Here is a 17,113-nt window from a genome sequence, read left to right as displayed (position 1 = left end):
CAAAATTTACACTGAATGTTCTTTAATAAACATACAGGTAATGTTCATAGAATATTTGGAATATTTCACAATTATTTGAACATTTTATGAACATTTCTTTACTATTCCAGGATATACAGAACTATTGGAATACGATATTCTAGAAATATCTAGCGTTTATTGTTAAAATCTGGTAACTTCCTTTAAACTGTAACATTCTTTAAACTGTAATTTCCTTTAAACTGTATCAAAAGGAGTAGTGGTAGGTAAAATGTGGCATGTTATGCTAGCCCTACAATCTTTTATCATTAGTTTCTTATGAACATTCATTCTGGAAGCAAGCAAGAAAAAAGAAGAAAAGAATTATTTTCATATTTTCTATTTTTTTATGTGATACCAACATTGAAAGCATTATAGACGCTTATAATTTATGGCCTTGCAATAAATTTTGTACGCTTATATACACTTAAAAACGAAAATAATTGTAGAACGCTAGTAGATTTGTTAATTTTGGTTAAATATAACTTTTTTGTACTTCGATATATTTATTCAAAATGGTTGTAATATATAATTTACCTGACGAAATAATTGAAGCAATTCTTACAAACGAGGAAGTCAGCATCAAGGATATCGTGAATTTTAGTTCCACGTGCAAGAAATTTCTGGAAATAAAGTACAATAATATATTCTGGATGAAAAAGTTTTCTCAGAGGTATGTACAAATTTTTCATTTGGTTTTTATTTTAATTTATTGGTCTGTTAAGAAAGAATTTTGCAACAATATATTGATTTAAACAGCTTCTAATTGTATTTAATTATTCGATTGGATATGAAATTAACGTATATTATTTGAGATCATCTCGAAATATAAATACAATTACAGTGTTTGAGACGCGAAGTCTCACGCGCGCTAATTGTGATAAACAGCATTTTTCATCATTTCGAAAATAATTAATTCGCAAAGATCATTTCGCAAAATTAATCATTGTCATTGTACGATTAATTACTTGAGTGCCCTCAAATTATTCGAGAAGGTCTTTCTATCGCCAGAAACAAATAATTTTTGTAAACAAATCTCAAAAAACCAAAGTCACAAACAACTTTTTTGGTTCTGACATCACTCATGTAATTTTCAAAAACGACAACAATTAACCAAGGTAAATTCTTTAAACTTTTGACTTATTCTTGCTGTGTAGGCAAAACAGAATCGATAACACTCCGCGTGATAAAACATTCAAACCTAAAAAGAGTTTCTTCTGCGACGCGGTGCAAACACAAAGAGATCCCCATGCAAAAAATGGCATGTATAAGTGGACATTCTAGAAGCGTCGAGAGGATTTACTTTCAAATTACATTATATTCACTTAGCAAAGATCAACTTTTTAACACGCTTTTATTAATGTTTTTTTCTTTTCAGGTCTACACGGCCTGAATAGAATATTTTTAATAATATACTAAAATATTCTAAAAACACCATATGAACTTTTATAATTACATTGTAACACACAACTTTATTACCTTCACAACCACACATAATCTGAATCGGTTAGACATTCACATGGAAAATGTTCTTTTTTTTTAATAAAAAATTGGGTGATTTCTTTTTTTATGAGCACTTAGCTGTTAATAGATTGTGATGCACTAACATATAACTAGTCAGTCATAATTTTGAATCTTTGCGAATTCTTTTAATCTTGAACAGTATTATTTCTCAGTTATTTATTCTTGATAATAGTAGTAACACATGGAATAGAGAAAATATTTGTACATAAGCGTGTGCCTGTGTATGTGCGTTGAAGCATTCTCTCTCTCTTTTTCGTAGAGATTAGGGTCAATTAGTACAGATCTGTTTTTACAACTTTTTAATAATTAATCTATATAATTAATCTATATAGACTATATTACTTTTAGTATAATTTTCAAAAATTAAAGTTTCCAATTTAAAGTATTTTCTGTTTAATTTCAGATGGCCTTCTGCAAAGAAAGTTTATGACGAACAAAATGGAAACGAAAAACTTAATCAAGTTGATTTTAAAAAACATATAAAAATAGCTATAGAATGTATAAAACAAATGAGGCATTACATGTCCAGCTTGTTGGAGGAGAACTACTACTATAATGACTATTATAATAATGATATTGCAGATATAAATTTGAAATGTCATTTGGTCAACAACTCTTGGAAATATTATATATTAATGGATGAACTTAATAGAAACTTGTTTACACAATCTTTACAGTATAATTATTTTTTTTTTTTTTTTTTTTTTTTGAGAGTACTTCTAAAAAGTCTTGTGTTCTAAAAAGTCACGATGATAGAACTCGATTCGAGATCTCGGTTCAAGAAATATATAACTAATAAAATTGCCGCTACACATTTCTCGAAACTAGAATTTGGACTGAATTCTCGGATTGTGAACCAAAATACAAGGCTTAACTTAGGGAGTTATCTAGCATACATTTACATCTAGAGCATAGATATATTAAATATACATAGAGTTTTAGATAATATAATTTGATAAATAGATAATTTTTTTCCTCCGTCGCGCATACACATTCGTATATTTCTCTCGACAGACGCAGATCATAATATAATAGACGCAGAATATATAATATAATATACGCAGAATATATAATATAATAAATGTAAATCAAATAACTATAATATATACATATTTTCAGAGAAGGCGATTTAACACAAAAATATTACAGTATAAAAATTCTTCAATATCTGCTTCGAGTTAATTTGAGAGAAAAGTGGCAAATCTTTATAAATCGGCCCAAACAGCAGAAACTTTTAGAAGAAATAATTTTTATTATGATGCAATGGTATCAACCCAATAAATATATATGTTTCTCATATATAGAAACATTACTGGATAAAATCGTGAATAAAATATTGATGTATCTTGAAAAAGAACATCCTCAGCATTCAATATTTTCGATGTCTTGTGACAATTCTTTATTTTTGAAACAGAATAATATCAATGGCAATTATTGGAATGAAACAGAAGCAAAGCAAATTAAGTGTATATTAGATAAAATTATTTTTGATTTAGATTATTCTTATGAATTACTCTATCCAATGATTAAATCAAATAAAGAAGACTTAGATATAGCAAATCTGGTATATTTTATTATAAATTATATATATTATACTTATTTTCAATTATATTATTATGATACGATATATATATTCATTATATCTTACAAATACTCATTATTCTATTACAGATAAGAAAAGATAATAATTTAGATATAATATTTTGGAAAGATGCATTTCTGTTAATAACATATCATAGTGTGGCTAGAAGATTGGGCATACATTGCAAATTAGTAGAACACAGGAATTTTTACACTGATGAATGTTCTTCTTTAATTCATATTGTTTGGAAAGCAAAGTAATAAGCATAATCTTATTGTTAGCTTTTTGTTGTTTTAATCGATCTTTTTTCTTAACAAAAATGTCATGGCATCAATAATTCTTGAACTATAAATAATTAAAGACAAAGAATTTTTCGAAAAATAACTTTGAAGCAAATAAACATAATAAAAGTACACTTCTTTAGATAATTTTACTGTAATATATTTTTTAATTTTACATTTAATTCTACAAAAGAGATTTATAATCCAATTTATTAAAAATTATAATAAATAATGACTTCTCTCAGCACTTTTGTTAAGAAAAAATTGAGTCGAAATTGACGAAAAAATATATTATTGAAAGAACATTTAGTAGTATCATAATAACTACATATATATATATATATAGTATGTAATTTTTTATTTTTTTACAGTAATACAAACAACGACGAGTATTTTTACAGTCAGTGGGTACCGGATATGCCGATCGTTATCCAAAAGAAGTGTCAGATTTCTTCTGAGACATATTCAAAGATTTCTTTAAAAGCAGTAAGTAGTTATTTATATATAATTTTTAATTTAAAGGAGTTATTTTTATTCAGCATTGGACAGAATATATTGCTCTTTATTTAAAATTATCATAAATAAATAATTTTATTAAACTTCTCAAACAAAAATGCTTATTATTAGATACAATAGCTCTAGCACAGAAGTAATAATCACTTTTAATAGAAATAATGTTTTATGTCTTGAGCTTTATTTATTATTTATAAATACGGGCTGTAATATATCCTTTCGATGACTGCAACATGCGATTCAAACAAACTATTTAATATCTTCTCATATCATAGGGATCCAAAATTACCGACAGAACATAAATTACAGATTTTGAAAATTTTTTTTTTGGCTACGAGGATTGATAAATCTTTCTTCACAATTAAAGTACTTGTAAAAACAATATGCGGGGGCTAATATAAAAAATTAAAAAATGACAGTTACGTCATAACAATATTTATTTAATATAAAAAGTTCTATGGTATGTCTGTGCAAGAGATATAGAACTCGCGTTTGGAATAACACAACAGAATATTAGTAAACTTTTGAAAATGACTTTAGAAGTTTAGTAAAAAAGATTTTTTAAATCTGTAAAAAATTGCTTTCGTGCATGTGCGAGTGTGCGAGATTGAAACACAAACTCACGTCAGACATTTTTTTTTCAAATTCACAAATATTCCTCTATGCAATTTTTACAGTGAAAACCTATCTTATTTTATGTGTATAAATTGCAAATATATTATCATGTTAGGTTGAATTTTGGTCAATAATATAGAATAGCTTCTGTTCCTCTTAAAGTGTACAATTTTGTATGGATTTTCAACTATACAAACATTACTTTTTTAAATTTAATAACATACTTTTTATTTTTTATTTATAATTGGAATTTCATATTTTCTTTTTAAGATGGCATGTTGTTGGAGCTGTGTACCTTATATTGAACATTTACTTACCGAAAATTATTTAGAAATAACTCCTATACTACGAGAACTTCGATCACTTGAAGGACATGTTATAGACAGACGAAATGAAAACAAATTGGTAGATATTACATAATAAAAATAGATCAATACATATATCCTATAATATAATATAATATAATATAATATATAATATATAATATAATATATAATACAATATATAATCGTACATATCATTTTATATTAATTACATTTATCATAATCGTAATTATTTATAACTTAAATGCTACAAAAGTAAATTAATAAATTACTTGAAAAAACATCAGTTAAGTAACACTATAATATTATTTTTTAGTTAATAGACCGTATCGCTATTTTAATAGAAAAAGAACATAGACAAAGGTCAGAAAAAATAATATTTGCAGTTGGAATGATAGTTATACATCAAGATGAAAGAAATGATAAAGTTGGTGTCATAATTGGATGGCACGACAGAAAGAATCAAAACGCAATTTACTACAGACATCAAGAATCTTTTATGTCTTTGTGTAAATGTTTAACAACCTCTGAGGAATTTGATCCACATTATCTTATTTTACATGATAATAACGAAATATGTTATATACCACAAAGTATGAGCATTAAAACAGCATGCATCTAAAAGTTTTTTTATAAATTTATATGGAGGGTTTCATTACAACGGGAGATATTATAGGAAATGAAAAATACGCCTTGCAGTAACATCTTTTACATCACTTCTGATCACAGAACTACGTACTAATTGATCTAATAGTTATGGAAATGCAGATATATTTAGTCGTACTCTTATGTATAAAAGAATTTTAAAATGTTTTTTCTCATTCCTGTAAAGTTGCGATTTTCTGACTTATACGTTCCTATGTGATGAAACCCTTCACGGAAAAAATTTTACATTAAAAATTACTATGATATGTAGTAACTGTGGATCATTAGGAACATTCCAAGTTAAAATACTATGTAAAATTGTAAAAATTGACGTAATTGACGTAATATTTACGTAAATTACATCAATTTGTACTGTTTTACATAACATTTTAACTTGGAATGTTCCTAATGGTCCACAGTTACTACATATCATAGTAATTTTTAATATAAAATTTTCTCCGTGTTGTTGAATATTTTGTGACACATATGTATTTATATTATTAACATAATACAAAAAATACATCTGTTATTTTAGGTAGCATAAAAGCAATATGTCGTACACCAAAATGGATCAATAATTCAGAGATTGGTCGATATTTTTGTAAATTTGAAGGCACTTATTACGTACCAAATGAAATGCTGGCAAAACATTACCCAAATGATGCCGCCGTGGTTCTTAATATGATTTCCAAGCAATAACAAACAGAAATTGTTAAAAATATATTAAAAATGTAATTTTTTAAATTTAATTTTATTAAATTATATTATTTATTTATAAACCATACTTACAAGATACTATATTTATATCGATTAAATTATATTACTTTCCAGCAAATATCCAAACTTATAGTAGAAAAAACACAAGTATTACAATTATACAGTGCGTAAGAGATTCTTTTTATTAACTTTCTTATCTAAGTGTTATCTAGAGATCTCTTAAACAAAGTTTTTACTTAGCTTATATAATACTTTGTAATTTACAATTCAACTCTCGTCTTATGAAGAATAGTAACCTCGTTGATGAGATGGAGGCAATGATCACGCCCAAGAACATGGAAAGAATGCACTGTTCGTAATTTACAAAAGAAAGTATTGTATATACACGAGTGACATGGCAGACTTTACGTCCATCTGTGTAAATCTGGAATAATGTGTACTTTCCATAAAATTGGAAATCTTATTGCAATCTTTTATAATTCGTTTCAATGATGTAAAGAAAACAGCAGAACCGTGTCTGTAGAATTTTACTTGAAAGTGTCGGTATTCGCTCAAAAACAATTATTGTTTTATTTTGCTAAATTATTTTGCGCGAAAACTATCTTACATTTATTTCAACGAGATTGCCGTACTTTTGATTTGTTAATATTAATTTAGATTTTTTTATTATCTCTAGAGTAGTTGCTAGATTATAAAAATTATTATTATTTTTGTTTAAGACTTTAAACTTTTAGAAATTTTTATAATTTTTGTATTTTTAAGAAAAATCAAGTGAAGAATTCTTTAAAATTCGTCATTTTGCTGTTTCACAAAACATTTCACACGATCTGCGTATAGAAAAAGTTATTTTGTAAAATTATTTCGGTTTGACTGTGATTAGGAGCGATCAAATTTTGTCGTCAATATTTCTGAATGTAATAGCACAAATGAGATGTTATATACCGTTTATAATTATCACCGATTCTGTAACAGCCGAAAATGAAATGACAAGTATAATATGTGCGCACAAAATAAACGCAATGAAATATTTTAATGGAAAACATTTTAATAAAAAAGAAAGAGAAAGAAAAATGATATTAAAACGTATATTGCATGATTATGATTAAAAATTTTTATATATTTTAAATTTTAGCTCTCTCTAAAATAAGGTATATACATATTGGTTTATTTGTAAGAGAATTAAATGTGTTATTTTACTTGATTTATATAATTTGCATGACGATTATATGTAGAAACATTTTTAATTGTGTAATTGTTGTTAATTTTAAATGTATTAAAATTAATCTTTATTTTTATACAAATTAAAATAATTTTTAAATACTTGCACGCTCACAAATCTGTACTTTGAGCGAATTTTTTATATTTATCAATTGATCAATCGATTATCAAATCGAATTTTTCAAATCGAATTCAAAAACTCGCTCTTTATTTCTCTGGTTTACATTATCTTTTTTATAAAAAACTACTTTATTATTATTATACTTATTAAATTTAAAATATAATTAAATTTAAGATAATAAAAAAAAAAATTGTGTAAAAACATATAGTTTTGCATAAATAATAAATTAATTTTAATAAGTTAATAAGTTAATTTAATTTTTATCTTGTAACTTATTATTAGTTATAAAAAATTAACTTTTTTTTAACCAGGGAAAATTCCATTATGGATACCCGCAGGCTCCGGGTTAGGCCGATTTATGTGCGAATTTACCCCACTAAAACTCCTTGGGATATTCTACTTTGGTGATTATTTGGGGCGGGGGAAGAAGAGAGAGGTGCGAGTCTCGCCAGCGGCATTATCCTGGCACCCCCTCTCGCCCAAGTCCCCTGGATATTAGAAGATGACTCTCTAACTGTGGTGTTTGGTCCACTTTATACAATTTTTGGGAATTTGTCCTATGGCAGAGTGAGGACACCACTTCGCTATGTTTCCTCCGCCGTGGTGACTGGAGGTGGAAGGGAGGTATTTGTTGGTAGGGGCCCGGCAGTCTCTCTCTCTCTCGCCCGAGCCCGCTCCACTCTGGGGACACTTACCTAATCCTGGCTGTATCTAATTATTATTTATAAATTTTAACAAAGTGTTAAAATATATGTATGTCGTCATAATAACAAAGGAAAAAGTTTAAAAAATATTTGGAAAAATTCTTAATATGGTTTTGATATAATAAATAAGTATATATATATATATATATATATATATATATATATATATTTGGGACACTTTGTGTATATATATATATATATATATATATATATAAATTGAATGTTTTAAATATTTAACTTTAACTAATTTGCTTAGTTATGTTAAAATAAAATAATTTTAAAAAAAGTTTTAAAGTTCTAAATTAATTTACATATTCTTTTATTCTTTAACAATAAAATAATTATTTATAGAATTTTAATAGAGAGAGATAAAAAAACAAGAAAATAATAGTAAGTGGACAGGTTATGATCATGTTTTACACAGAAATAGGAACAATGTTAAAAAATATATTAACAGAAGATAACTGTACTATGTAACATGAGTAAGAGACAATGTTAAACTTTTAACATAGATACCCACACAGCATATACAGGGTGTCCGGTAATTGGTGAAAAACATGTTAATGACAGATACTTGAAATCATTTGGAGTCAATTTTTTCTAAGCGAAAATGTCGAGGCATCAATAATTTCCGAGTTATAAGCGATTGAAAAAAGCCGTTTCTCGCGAACTTTTTGAAGTTAAAAAATTGTCAAAACTACATTTTTCCGTTAATTTCAGGTAGAGTTTACTCTAATAGAATTTTAATTTAAAGCCTGTATATTCAAAAGATGTTTTGAATTTTAAGACATTTTTCTCGCACATTACTGTAGAGTTTCGAATTCAAGCCATCGAACCCAGTAAACGCTAGATATTCCTGAAAAATTTATAAAATGTTTTTAAAATCCAAGAAAAACATCCCAAAATTATTCCAAAACATTTTGAAATATTTAAAGAATGTATAAAAAATATTCAAATAAGTACAAAATGTTTTGATTTTTTATCATTTCGTATACTGTTTTATTCTATTTTTTATTTCATTTTTTTTGTTCCATACATATATCAAAATTTACACTAAATGTTCTTTAATAAACATACAGGTAATGTTCATAGAATATTTTGAATATTTCACAATTATTTGAACATTTTATGAACATTTCTCTCCTATTCCAGGATATACAGAACTATTGGAATACGATATTCCAGAAATATCTAGCGTTTATTGTTAAAATCTGGTAACTTCCTTTAAACTGTAACATTCTTTAAACTGTAATTTCCTTTAAACTGTATCAAAAGGAGTAGTGGTAGGTAAAATGTGGCATGTTATGCTAGCCCTGCAATCTTTTACCATTAGTTTCTTATGAACATTCATTCTGGAAGCAAGCAAGAAAAAAGAAGAAAAGAATTATTTTTATATTTTCTATTTTTTTATGTGATACCAACATTGAAAGCATAATAGACGCTTATAATTTATGGCCTTGCAATAAATTTTGTACGCTTATATATACACTTAGAAACGAAAATAATTGTAGAACGCTAGTAGATTCGTTAATTTTGGTTAAATATAACTTTTTTGTACTTCGACATATTTATTCAAAATGGTTGTAATATATAATTTACCTGACGAAATAATTGAAGCAATTCTTACAAACGAGGAAGTCAGCATCAAGGATATCGTGAATTTTAGTTCCACGTGCAAGAAATTTCTGGAAATAAACTACAATAATATATTCTGGATGAAAAAGTTTTCTCAAAGGTATGTACAAATTTTTCATTTAGTTTTTATTTTAATTTATTGGTCTGTTAAGAAAGAATTTTGCAACAATCTGATCAAAAGTTAAAAAAAGATCTAATCTATTTTATACTAAAATAATCGTTTTTCGGATCATTTATGAAATGATCTCTATATACATTTCAATATATTGATTTAAACAGCTTCTAATTGTATTTAATTATTCGATTGGATATGAAATTAACATATATTATTTGAGATCATCTCGAAATATAAATACAATTACAGTGTTTGAGACGCGAAGTCTCACGCGCGCTAATTGTGATAAACAGCATTTTTCATCATTTCGAAAATAATTAATTCGCAAAGATCATTTCGCAAAATTAATCATTGTCATTGTACGATTAATTACTTGAGTGCCCTCAAATTATTCGAGAAGGTCTTTCTATTGCCAGAAACAAATAATTTTTGTAAACAAATTTCAAAAAACCAAAGTCACAAACAACTTTTTTGGTTCTGACATCACTCATGTAATTTTCAAAAACGACAACAATTAACCAAGGTAAATTCTTTAAACTTTTGACTTATTCTTGCTGTGTAGGCAAAACAGAATCGATAACACTCCGCGTGATAAAACATTCAAACCTAAAAAGAGTTTCTTCTGCGACGCGGTGCAAACACAAAAAGATCCCCATGCAAAAAATGGCATGTATAAGTGGACATTCTAGAAGCGTCGAGAGGATTTACTTTCAAATTACATTATATTCACTTAGCAAAGATCAACTTTTTAACACGCTTTTATTAATGTTTTTTTCTTTTCAGGTCTACACGGCCTGAATAGAATATTTTTAATAATATACTAAAATATTCTAAAAACACCATATAAACTTTTATAATTACATTGTAACACACAACTTTATTACCTTCACAACCACACATAATCTGAATCGGTTAGACATTCACATGGAATATGTTCTTTTTTTTTAATAAAAAATTGGGTGATTCCTTTTTTTATGAGCACTTAGCTGTTAATAGATTGTGATGCACTAACATATAACTAGTCAGTCATAATTTTGAATCTTTGCGAATTCTTTTAATCTTGAACAGTATTATTTATCAGTTATTTATTCTTTATAATAGTAGTAACACATGGAATAGAGAAAATATTTGTACATAAGCGTGTGCGTGTGTACAAGCATGTGCGTTGAAGCATTCTCTCTCTCTTTTTCGTAGAGATTAGGGGCAATTAGTACAGATCTGTTTTTACAACTTTTTAATAATTAATCTATATAATTAATCTATATAGACTATATTACTTTTAGTATAATTTTCAAAAATTAAAGTTTCCAATTTAAAGTATTTTCTGTTTAATTTCAGATGGCCTTCTGCAAAGAAAGTTTATGACGAACAAAATGGAAACGAAAAACTTAATCAAGTTGATTTTAAAAAACATATAAAAATAGCTATAGAATGTATAAAACAAATGAGGCATTACATGTCCAGCTTGTTGGAGGAGAACTACTACTATAATGACTGTTATAATAATGATATTGCAGATATATATTTAAAATGTCATTTGGTCAACAACTCTTGGAAATATTATATATTAATGGATGAACTTAATAGAAACTTGTTTACACAATCTCTACAGTATAATTATTTTTTTTTTTTTTTTTTTTTGACAGTACTTCTAAAAAGTCTTGTGTTCTAAAAAGCCACGATGATAGAACTCGATTCGAGATCTTGGTTCAAGAAATATATAACTAATAAAATTGCCGCTACACATTTCTCGAAACTAGAATTTGGACTGAATTCTCGGATTGTGAACCAAAATACAAAGCTTAACTTAGAGAGTTATCTAGCACACATTTACATCTAGAGCATAGATATATTAAATATACATAGAGTTTTAGATAATATAATTTGATACATAGATAATTCTTTTTTTCCGTCGCGCATACACATTCGTATATTTCTCTCGACAGACGCAGATCATAATATAATAGACGCAGAATATATAATATAATATACGCAGAATATATAATATTATAAATGTAAATCAAATAACTATAATATATACATATTTTCAGAGAAGGCGATTTAACACAAAAATATTACAGTATAAAAATTTTTCAATATCTGCTTCGAGTTAATTTGACAGAAAAGTGGAAAATCTTTATAAATCGGCCCAAACAGCAGAAACTTTTAGAAGAAATAATTTTTATTATGATCCAATGGTATCAACCCAATAAATATATATGTTTCTCATATATAAAAACATTACTGGATAAAATCGTGAATAAAATATTGATGTATCTTGAAAAAGAACATCCTCAGCATTCAATATTTTCGATGTCTTGTGATAATTCTGTATTTTTGAAACAGAATAATATCAATGGCAATTATTGGAATGAAACAGAAGCAAAGCAAATTAAGTGTATATTAGATAAAATTATTTTTGATTTAGATTATTCTTATGAATTACTCTATCCAATGATTAAATCAAATAAAGAAGACTTAGATATAGCAAATCTGGTATATTTTATTATAAATTATATATATTATACTTATTTTCAATTATATTATTATGATACGATATATATATTCATTATATCTTACAAATACTCATTATTCTATTACAGATAAGAAAAGATAATAATTTAGATATAATATTTTGGAAAGATGCATTTTTGTTAATAATATATCATAGTGTGGCTAGAAGATTGGGCATACATTGCAAATTAGTAGAACACATGGATTTTCAAGCTGATGAATGTTCTTCTTTAATTCATATTGTTTGGAAAGCAAAGTAATAAGCATAATCTTATTGTTAGCTTTTTGTTGTTTTAATCGATCTTTTTTCTTAACAAAAATGTCATGGCATCAATAATTCTTAAACTATAAATAATTAGAGACAAAGAATTTTTCGAAAAATAACTTTGAAGCAAATAAAGATAATAAAACTACACTTCTTTAGATAATTTTACTGTAATATATTTTTTAATTTTACAATTAATTCTACAAAAGATTTATAATCCAATTTATTGAAAATTATAATAAATAATGACTTCTCTCAGCACTTTTGTTAAGAAAAGATTGAGTCGAAATTGACTAAAAAATATATTTTTGAAAGAACATTTAGTAGTATCATAATAATTACATATATATATATATATAGTATGTGATTTTTTATTTTTTTACAGTAATACAAACAACGACGAGTATTTTTACAATGAGTGGGTACCGGATATGCCGATCGTTATCCAAAAGAAGTGTCAGATTTTTTCTGAGACATATTCAAAGATTTCTTTACTAGCAGTAAGTAGTTATTTATATATAATTTTTAATTTAAAGGAGTTATTTTTATTCAGCATTGGACAGAATATATTGCTCTTTACTAAAAATTATCATAAATAAATAATTTTATTAAACTTCTCAAACAAAAATGCTTATTATTAGATACAATAGCCCTAGCACAGAAGTAATAATCACTTTTAATAGAAATAATGTTTTATGTCTTGAGCTTTATTTATTATTTATAAATACGGGCTGTAATATATCCTTTCGATGACTGCAACATGCGATTCAAACAAACCATTTAATATCTTCTCATATCATAGGGATCCAAAATTACCGACAGAACATATATTACAGATTTTGAAAATTTTTTTTTTGGCTACGAAAATTGATAAATCTTTCTTCACAATTAAAGTACTTGTAAAAACAATATGCGGGGGCTAATATAAAAAATTAAAAAATGACAGTTACGTCATAACAATATTTATTTAATATAAAAAGTTCTATGGTATGTCTGCAAGAGATATAGAACTCGCGTTTGGAATAACACAACAGAATATTAGTAAACTTTTGAAAATGACTTTAGAAGCCTAGTAAAAAAGATTTTTTAAATCTGTAAAAAATTGCTTTCGTGCATGTGCGAGTGTGCGAGATTGAAACACAAACTCACGTCAGACATTTTTTTTTCAAATTCACAAATATTCCTCTATGCAATTCTTACAGTGAAAACCTATCTTATTTTATGTGTATAAATTGCAAATATATTATCATGTTAGGTTGAATTTTGGTCAATAATATAGAATAGTTTCTGTTCCCCTTAAAGTGTACAATTTTGTATGAATTTTCAACTATACAAACATTACTTTTTTAAATTCAATAACATACTTTTTATTTTTTATTTATAATTGAAATTTCATATTTTCTTTTTAAGATGGCATGTTGTTGGAGCTATGTACCTTATATTGAACATTTACTTACCGAAAATTATTTAGAAATAACTCCTATACTACGAGAACTTCGATCACTTGAAGGACATGTTATAGACAGACGAAATAAAAACAAATTGGTAGATATTACATAATAAAAGTAGATCAATACATATATCCTATAATATAATATAATGTAATATAATATATAATATATAATATAATATATAATATAATATATAATCGTACATATCATTTTATATTAATTACATTTATCATAATCGTAATTATTTATAACTTAAATGCTACAAAAGTAAATTAATAAATTACTTGAAAAAACATCAGTTAAGTAACACTATAATATTATTTTTCAGTTAATAGACCGTATCGCTATTTTAATAGAAAAAGAACATAGACAAAGGTCAGAAAAAATAATATTTGCAGTTGGAATGATAGTTATACATCAAGATGAAAGAAATGATAAAGTTGGTGTCATAATTGGATGGCACGACAGAAAGAATCAAAACGCAATTTACTACAGACATCAAGAATCTTTTATGTCTTTGTGTAAATGTGTAACAATCTCTGAGGGATTTGATCCACATTATCTTATTTTACATGATAATAACGAAATATGTTATATACCACAAAGTATGAGCATTAAAACAGCATGCATCTAAAAGTTTTTTTATAAATTTATATGGAGGGTTTCATTACAACGGGAGATATTATAGGAAATGAAAAATACGCCTTGCAGTAACATCTTTTACATCACTTCTGATCACAGAACTACGTACTAATTGATCTAATAGTTATGGAAATGCAGATATATTTAGTCGTACTCTTATGTATAAAAGAATTTTAAAATGTTTTTTCTCATTCCTGTAAAGTTGCGATTTTCTGACTTATACGTTCCTATGTAATGAAACCCTTCACGGAAAAAATTTTACATTAAAAATTACTATGATATGTAGTAACTGTGGATCATTAGGAACATTCCAAGTTAAAATACTATGTAAAATTGTAAAAATTGACGTAATTGACGTAATATTTACGTAAATTACATCAATTTGTACTGTTTTACATAACATTTTAACTTGGAATGTTCCTAATGGTCCACAGTTACTACATATCATAGTAATTTTTAATATAAAATTTTCTCCGTGTTGTTGAATATTTTGTGACACATATGTATTTATATTATTAACATAATACAGAAAATACATCTGTTATTTTAGGTAGCATAAAAGCAATATGTCGTACACCAAAATGGATCAATAATTCAGAGATTGGTCGATATTTTTGTAAATTTGAAGGCACTTATTACGTACCAAATGAAATGCTGGCAAAACATTACCCAAATGATGCCGCCGTGGTTCTTAATATGATTTCCAAGCAATAACAAACAGAAATTGTTAAAAATATATTAAAAATGTAATTTTTTAAATTTAATTTTATTAAATTATATTATTTATTTATAAACCATACTTACAAGATACTATATTTATATCGATTAAATTATATTACTTTCCAGCAAATATCCAAACTTATAGTAGAAAAAACACAAGTATTACAATTATACAGTGCGTAAGAGATTCTTTTTATTAACTTTCTTATCTAAGTGTTATCTAGAGATCTCTTAAACAAAGTTTTTACTTAGCTTATATAATACTTTGTAATTTACAATTCAACTCTCGTCTTGTGAAGAATAGTAACCTCGTTGATGAGATGGAGGCAATGATCACGCCCAAGAACATGGAAAGAATGCACTGTTCGTAATTTACAAAAGAAAGTATTGTATATACACGAGTGACATGGCAGACTTTACGTCCATCTGTGTAAATCTGGAATAATGTGTACTTTCCATAAAATTGGAAATCTTATTGCAATCTTTTATAATTCGTTTCAATGATGTAAAGAAAACAGCAGAACCGTGTCTGTAGAATTTTACTTGAAAGTGTCGGTATTCGCTCAAAAACAATTATTGTTTTATTTTGCTAAATTATTTTGCGCGAAAACTATCTTACATTTATTTCAACGAGATTGCCGTACTTTTGATTTGTTAATATTAATTTGGATTTTTTTATTATCTCTAGAGTAGTTGCTAGATTATAAAAATTATTATTATTTTTGTTTAAGACTTTAAACTTTTAGAAATTTTTATAATTTTTGTATTTTTAAGAAAAATCAAGTGAAGAATTCTTTAAAATTCGTCATTTTGCTGTTTCACAAAACATTTCACACGATCTGCGTATAGAAAAAGTTATTTTGTAAAATTATTTCGGTTTGACTGTGATTAAGAGCGATCAAATTTTGTCGTAAATCTTTCTGAATGTAATAGCACAAATAAGATGTTATATACCGTTTATAATTATCACCGATTCTGTAACAGCCGGAAATGAAATGACAAGTATAATATGTGCGCACAAAATAAACGCAATGAAATATTTTAATGGAAAACATTTTAATAAAAAAGAAAGAGAAAGAAAAATGATATTAAAATGTATATTGCATGATTATGATTAAAAATTTTTATATATTTTAAATTTTAGCTCTCTCTAAAATAAGGTATATACATATTGGTTTATTTGTAAGAGAATTAAATGTGTTATTTTACTTGATTTATATAATTTGCATGACGATTATATGTAGAAACATTTTTAATTGTGTAATTGTTGTTAATTTTAAATGTATTAAAATTAATCTTTATTTTTATACAAATTAAAATAATTTTTAAATACTTGCACGCTCACAAATCTGTACTTTGAGCGAATTTTTTATATTTATCGATTGATCAATCGATTATCAAATCGAATTTTTCAAATCGAATTCAAAAACTCGCTCTTTATTTCTCTGGTTTACATTATCTTTTTTATAAAAAACTACTTTATTATTATTATACTTATTAAATTTAAAAT

General features: G+C 26.0%; 2 protein-coding genes across 7 annotated transcripts; both read left to right on the top strand.

Annotated features, from left to right (window-relative positions):
* Nucleotides 1-279: 279 nt before the first annotated feature.
* Nucleotides 280-7,452, top strand: LOC140666627 (F-box only protein 21-like). Of its 4 annotated transcripts, XM_072893996.1 has the most exons (11): nucleotides 568-691; nucleotides 1,176-1,279; nucleotides 1,397-1,524; nucleotides 1,946-2,218; nucleotides 2,662-3,106; nucleotides 3,214-3,380; nucleotides 3,777-3,891; nucleotides 4,804-4,938; nucleotides 5,173-5,449; nucleotides 6,037-6,232; nucleotides 6,333-7,451. In XM_072893996.1, exons 3-10 carry the CDS (start codon nucleotides 1,457-1,459, stop codon nucleotides 6,198-6,200), a joined length of 1,644 nt encoding a protein of 547 aa, XP_072750097.1. In that variant the 5' UTR covers nucleotides 568-691; nucleotides 1,176-1,279; nucleotides 1,397-1,456; the 3' UTR covers nucleotides 6,201-6,232; nucleotides 6,333-7,451. The 4 variants fall into 4 exon arrangements, 3 of the variants coding, with proteins under 3 accessions (XP_072750098.1, XP_072750096.1, XP_072750097.1); XR_012046797.1 differs by lacking the exons at nucleotides 1,176-1,279; nucleotides 1,397-1,524 and having other exon boundaries at nucleotides 281-691; nucleotides 6,333-6,381; nucleotides 6,506-7,446; XM_072893995.1 differs by lacking the exons at nucleotides 1,176-1,279; nucleotides 1,397-1,524 and having other exon boundaries at nucleotides 281-691; nucleotides 6,333-7,447.
* A 2,141-nt stretch (nucleotides 7,453-9,593) lies between these two features.
* Nucleotides 9,594-16,837, top strand: LOC140667078 (F-box only protein 21-like). 3 transcript variants are annotated; one of them, XM_072894758.1, is made up of 9 exons: nucleotides 9,594-9,996; nucleotides 11,350-11,622; nucleotides 12,063-12,507; nucleotides 12,615-12,781; nucleotides 13,176-13,290; nucleotides 14,201-14,335; nucleotides 14,570-14,846; nucleotides 15,434-15,629; nucleotides 15,730-16,837. In XM_072894758.1, exons 1-8 carry the CDS (start codon nucleotides 9,839-9,841, stop codon nucleotides 15,595-15,597), a joined length of 1,734 nt encoding a protein of 577 aa, XP_072750859.1. In that variant the 5' UTR covers nucleotides 9,594-9,838; the 3' UTR covers nucleotides 15,598-15,629; nucleotides 15,730-16,837. The 3 variants fall into 3 exon arrangements, with proteins under 3 accessions (XP_072750859.1, XP_072750861.1, XP_072750860.1); XM_072894760.1 differs by lacking the exon at nucleotides 9,594-9,996 and adding an exon at nucleotides 10,440-10,534; XM_072894759.1 differs by lacking the exon at nucleotides 9,594-9,996 and adding an exon at nucleotides 10,785-10,922.
* Nucleotides 16,838-17,113: the final 276 nt, after the last annotated feature.

Source organism: Anoplolepis gracilipes, chromosome 6 (assembly GCF_047496725.1).
Source record: "Anoplolepis gracilipes chromosome 6, ASM4749672v1, whole genome shotgun sequence".
Lineage (NCBI taxonomy): Eukaryota > Metazoa > Arthropoda > Insecta > Hymenoptera > Formicidae > Anoplolepis > Anoplolepis gracilipes.
The sequence above is the reverse complement of the archived record's forward strand: the minus strand, read 5'-3'. Positions and strand labels throughout refer to the sequence as shown.

Coding starts and splice junctions, on each gene's coding strand:
- LOC140666627 (XM_072893995.1), top strand. CDS start 534: ATGGTTGTAATATATAATTTACCTGACGAAATAATTGAAGCAATTCTT. Junction 2,219..2,661: donor TTGTTTACACAATCTTTACA/GTATAATTATTT, acceptor ACATATTTTCAG/AGAAGGCGATTTAACACAAA. Junction 4,939..5,172: donor GACGAAATGAAAACAAATTG/GTAGATATTACA, acceptor ATTATTTTTTAG/TTAATAGACCGTATCGCTAT.
- LOC140667078 (XM_072894758.1), top strand. CDS start 9,839: ATGGTTGTAATATATAATTTACCTGACGAAATAATTGAAGCAATTCTT. Junction 13,291..14,200: donor CAAAGATTTCTTTACTAGCA/GTAAGTAGTTAT, acceptor TTTCTTTTTAAG/ATGGCATGTTGTTGGAGCTA. Junction 14,847..15,433: donor AATATGTTATATACCACAAA/GTATGAGCATTA, acceptor CTGTTATTTTAG/GTAGCATAAAAGCAATATGT.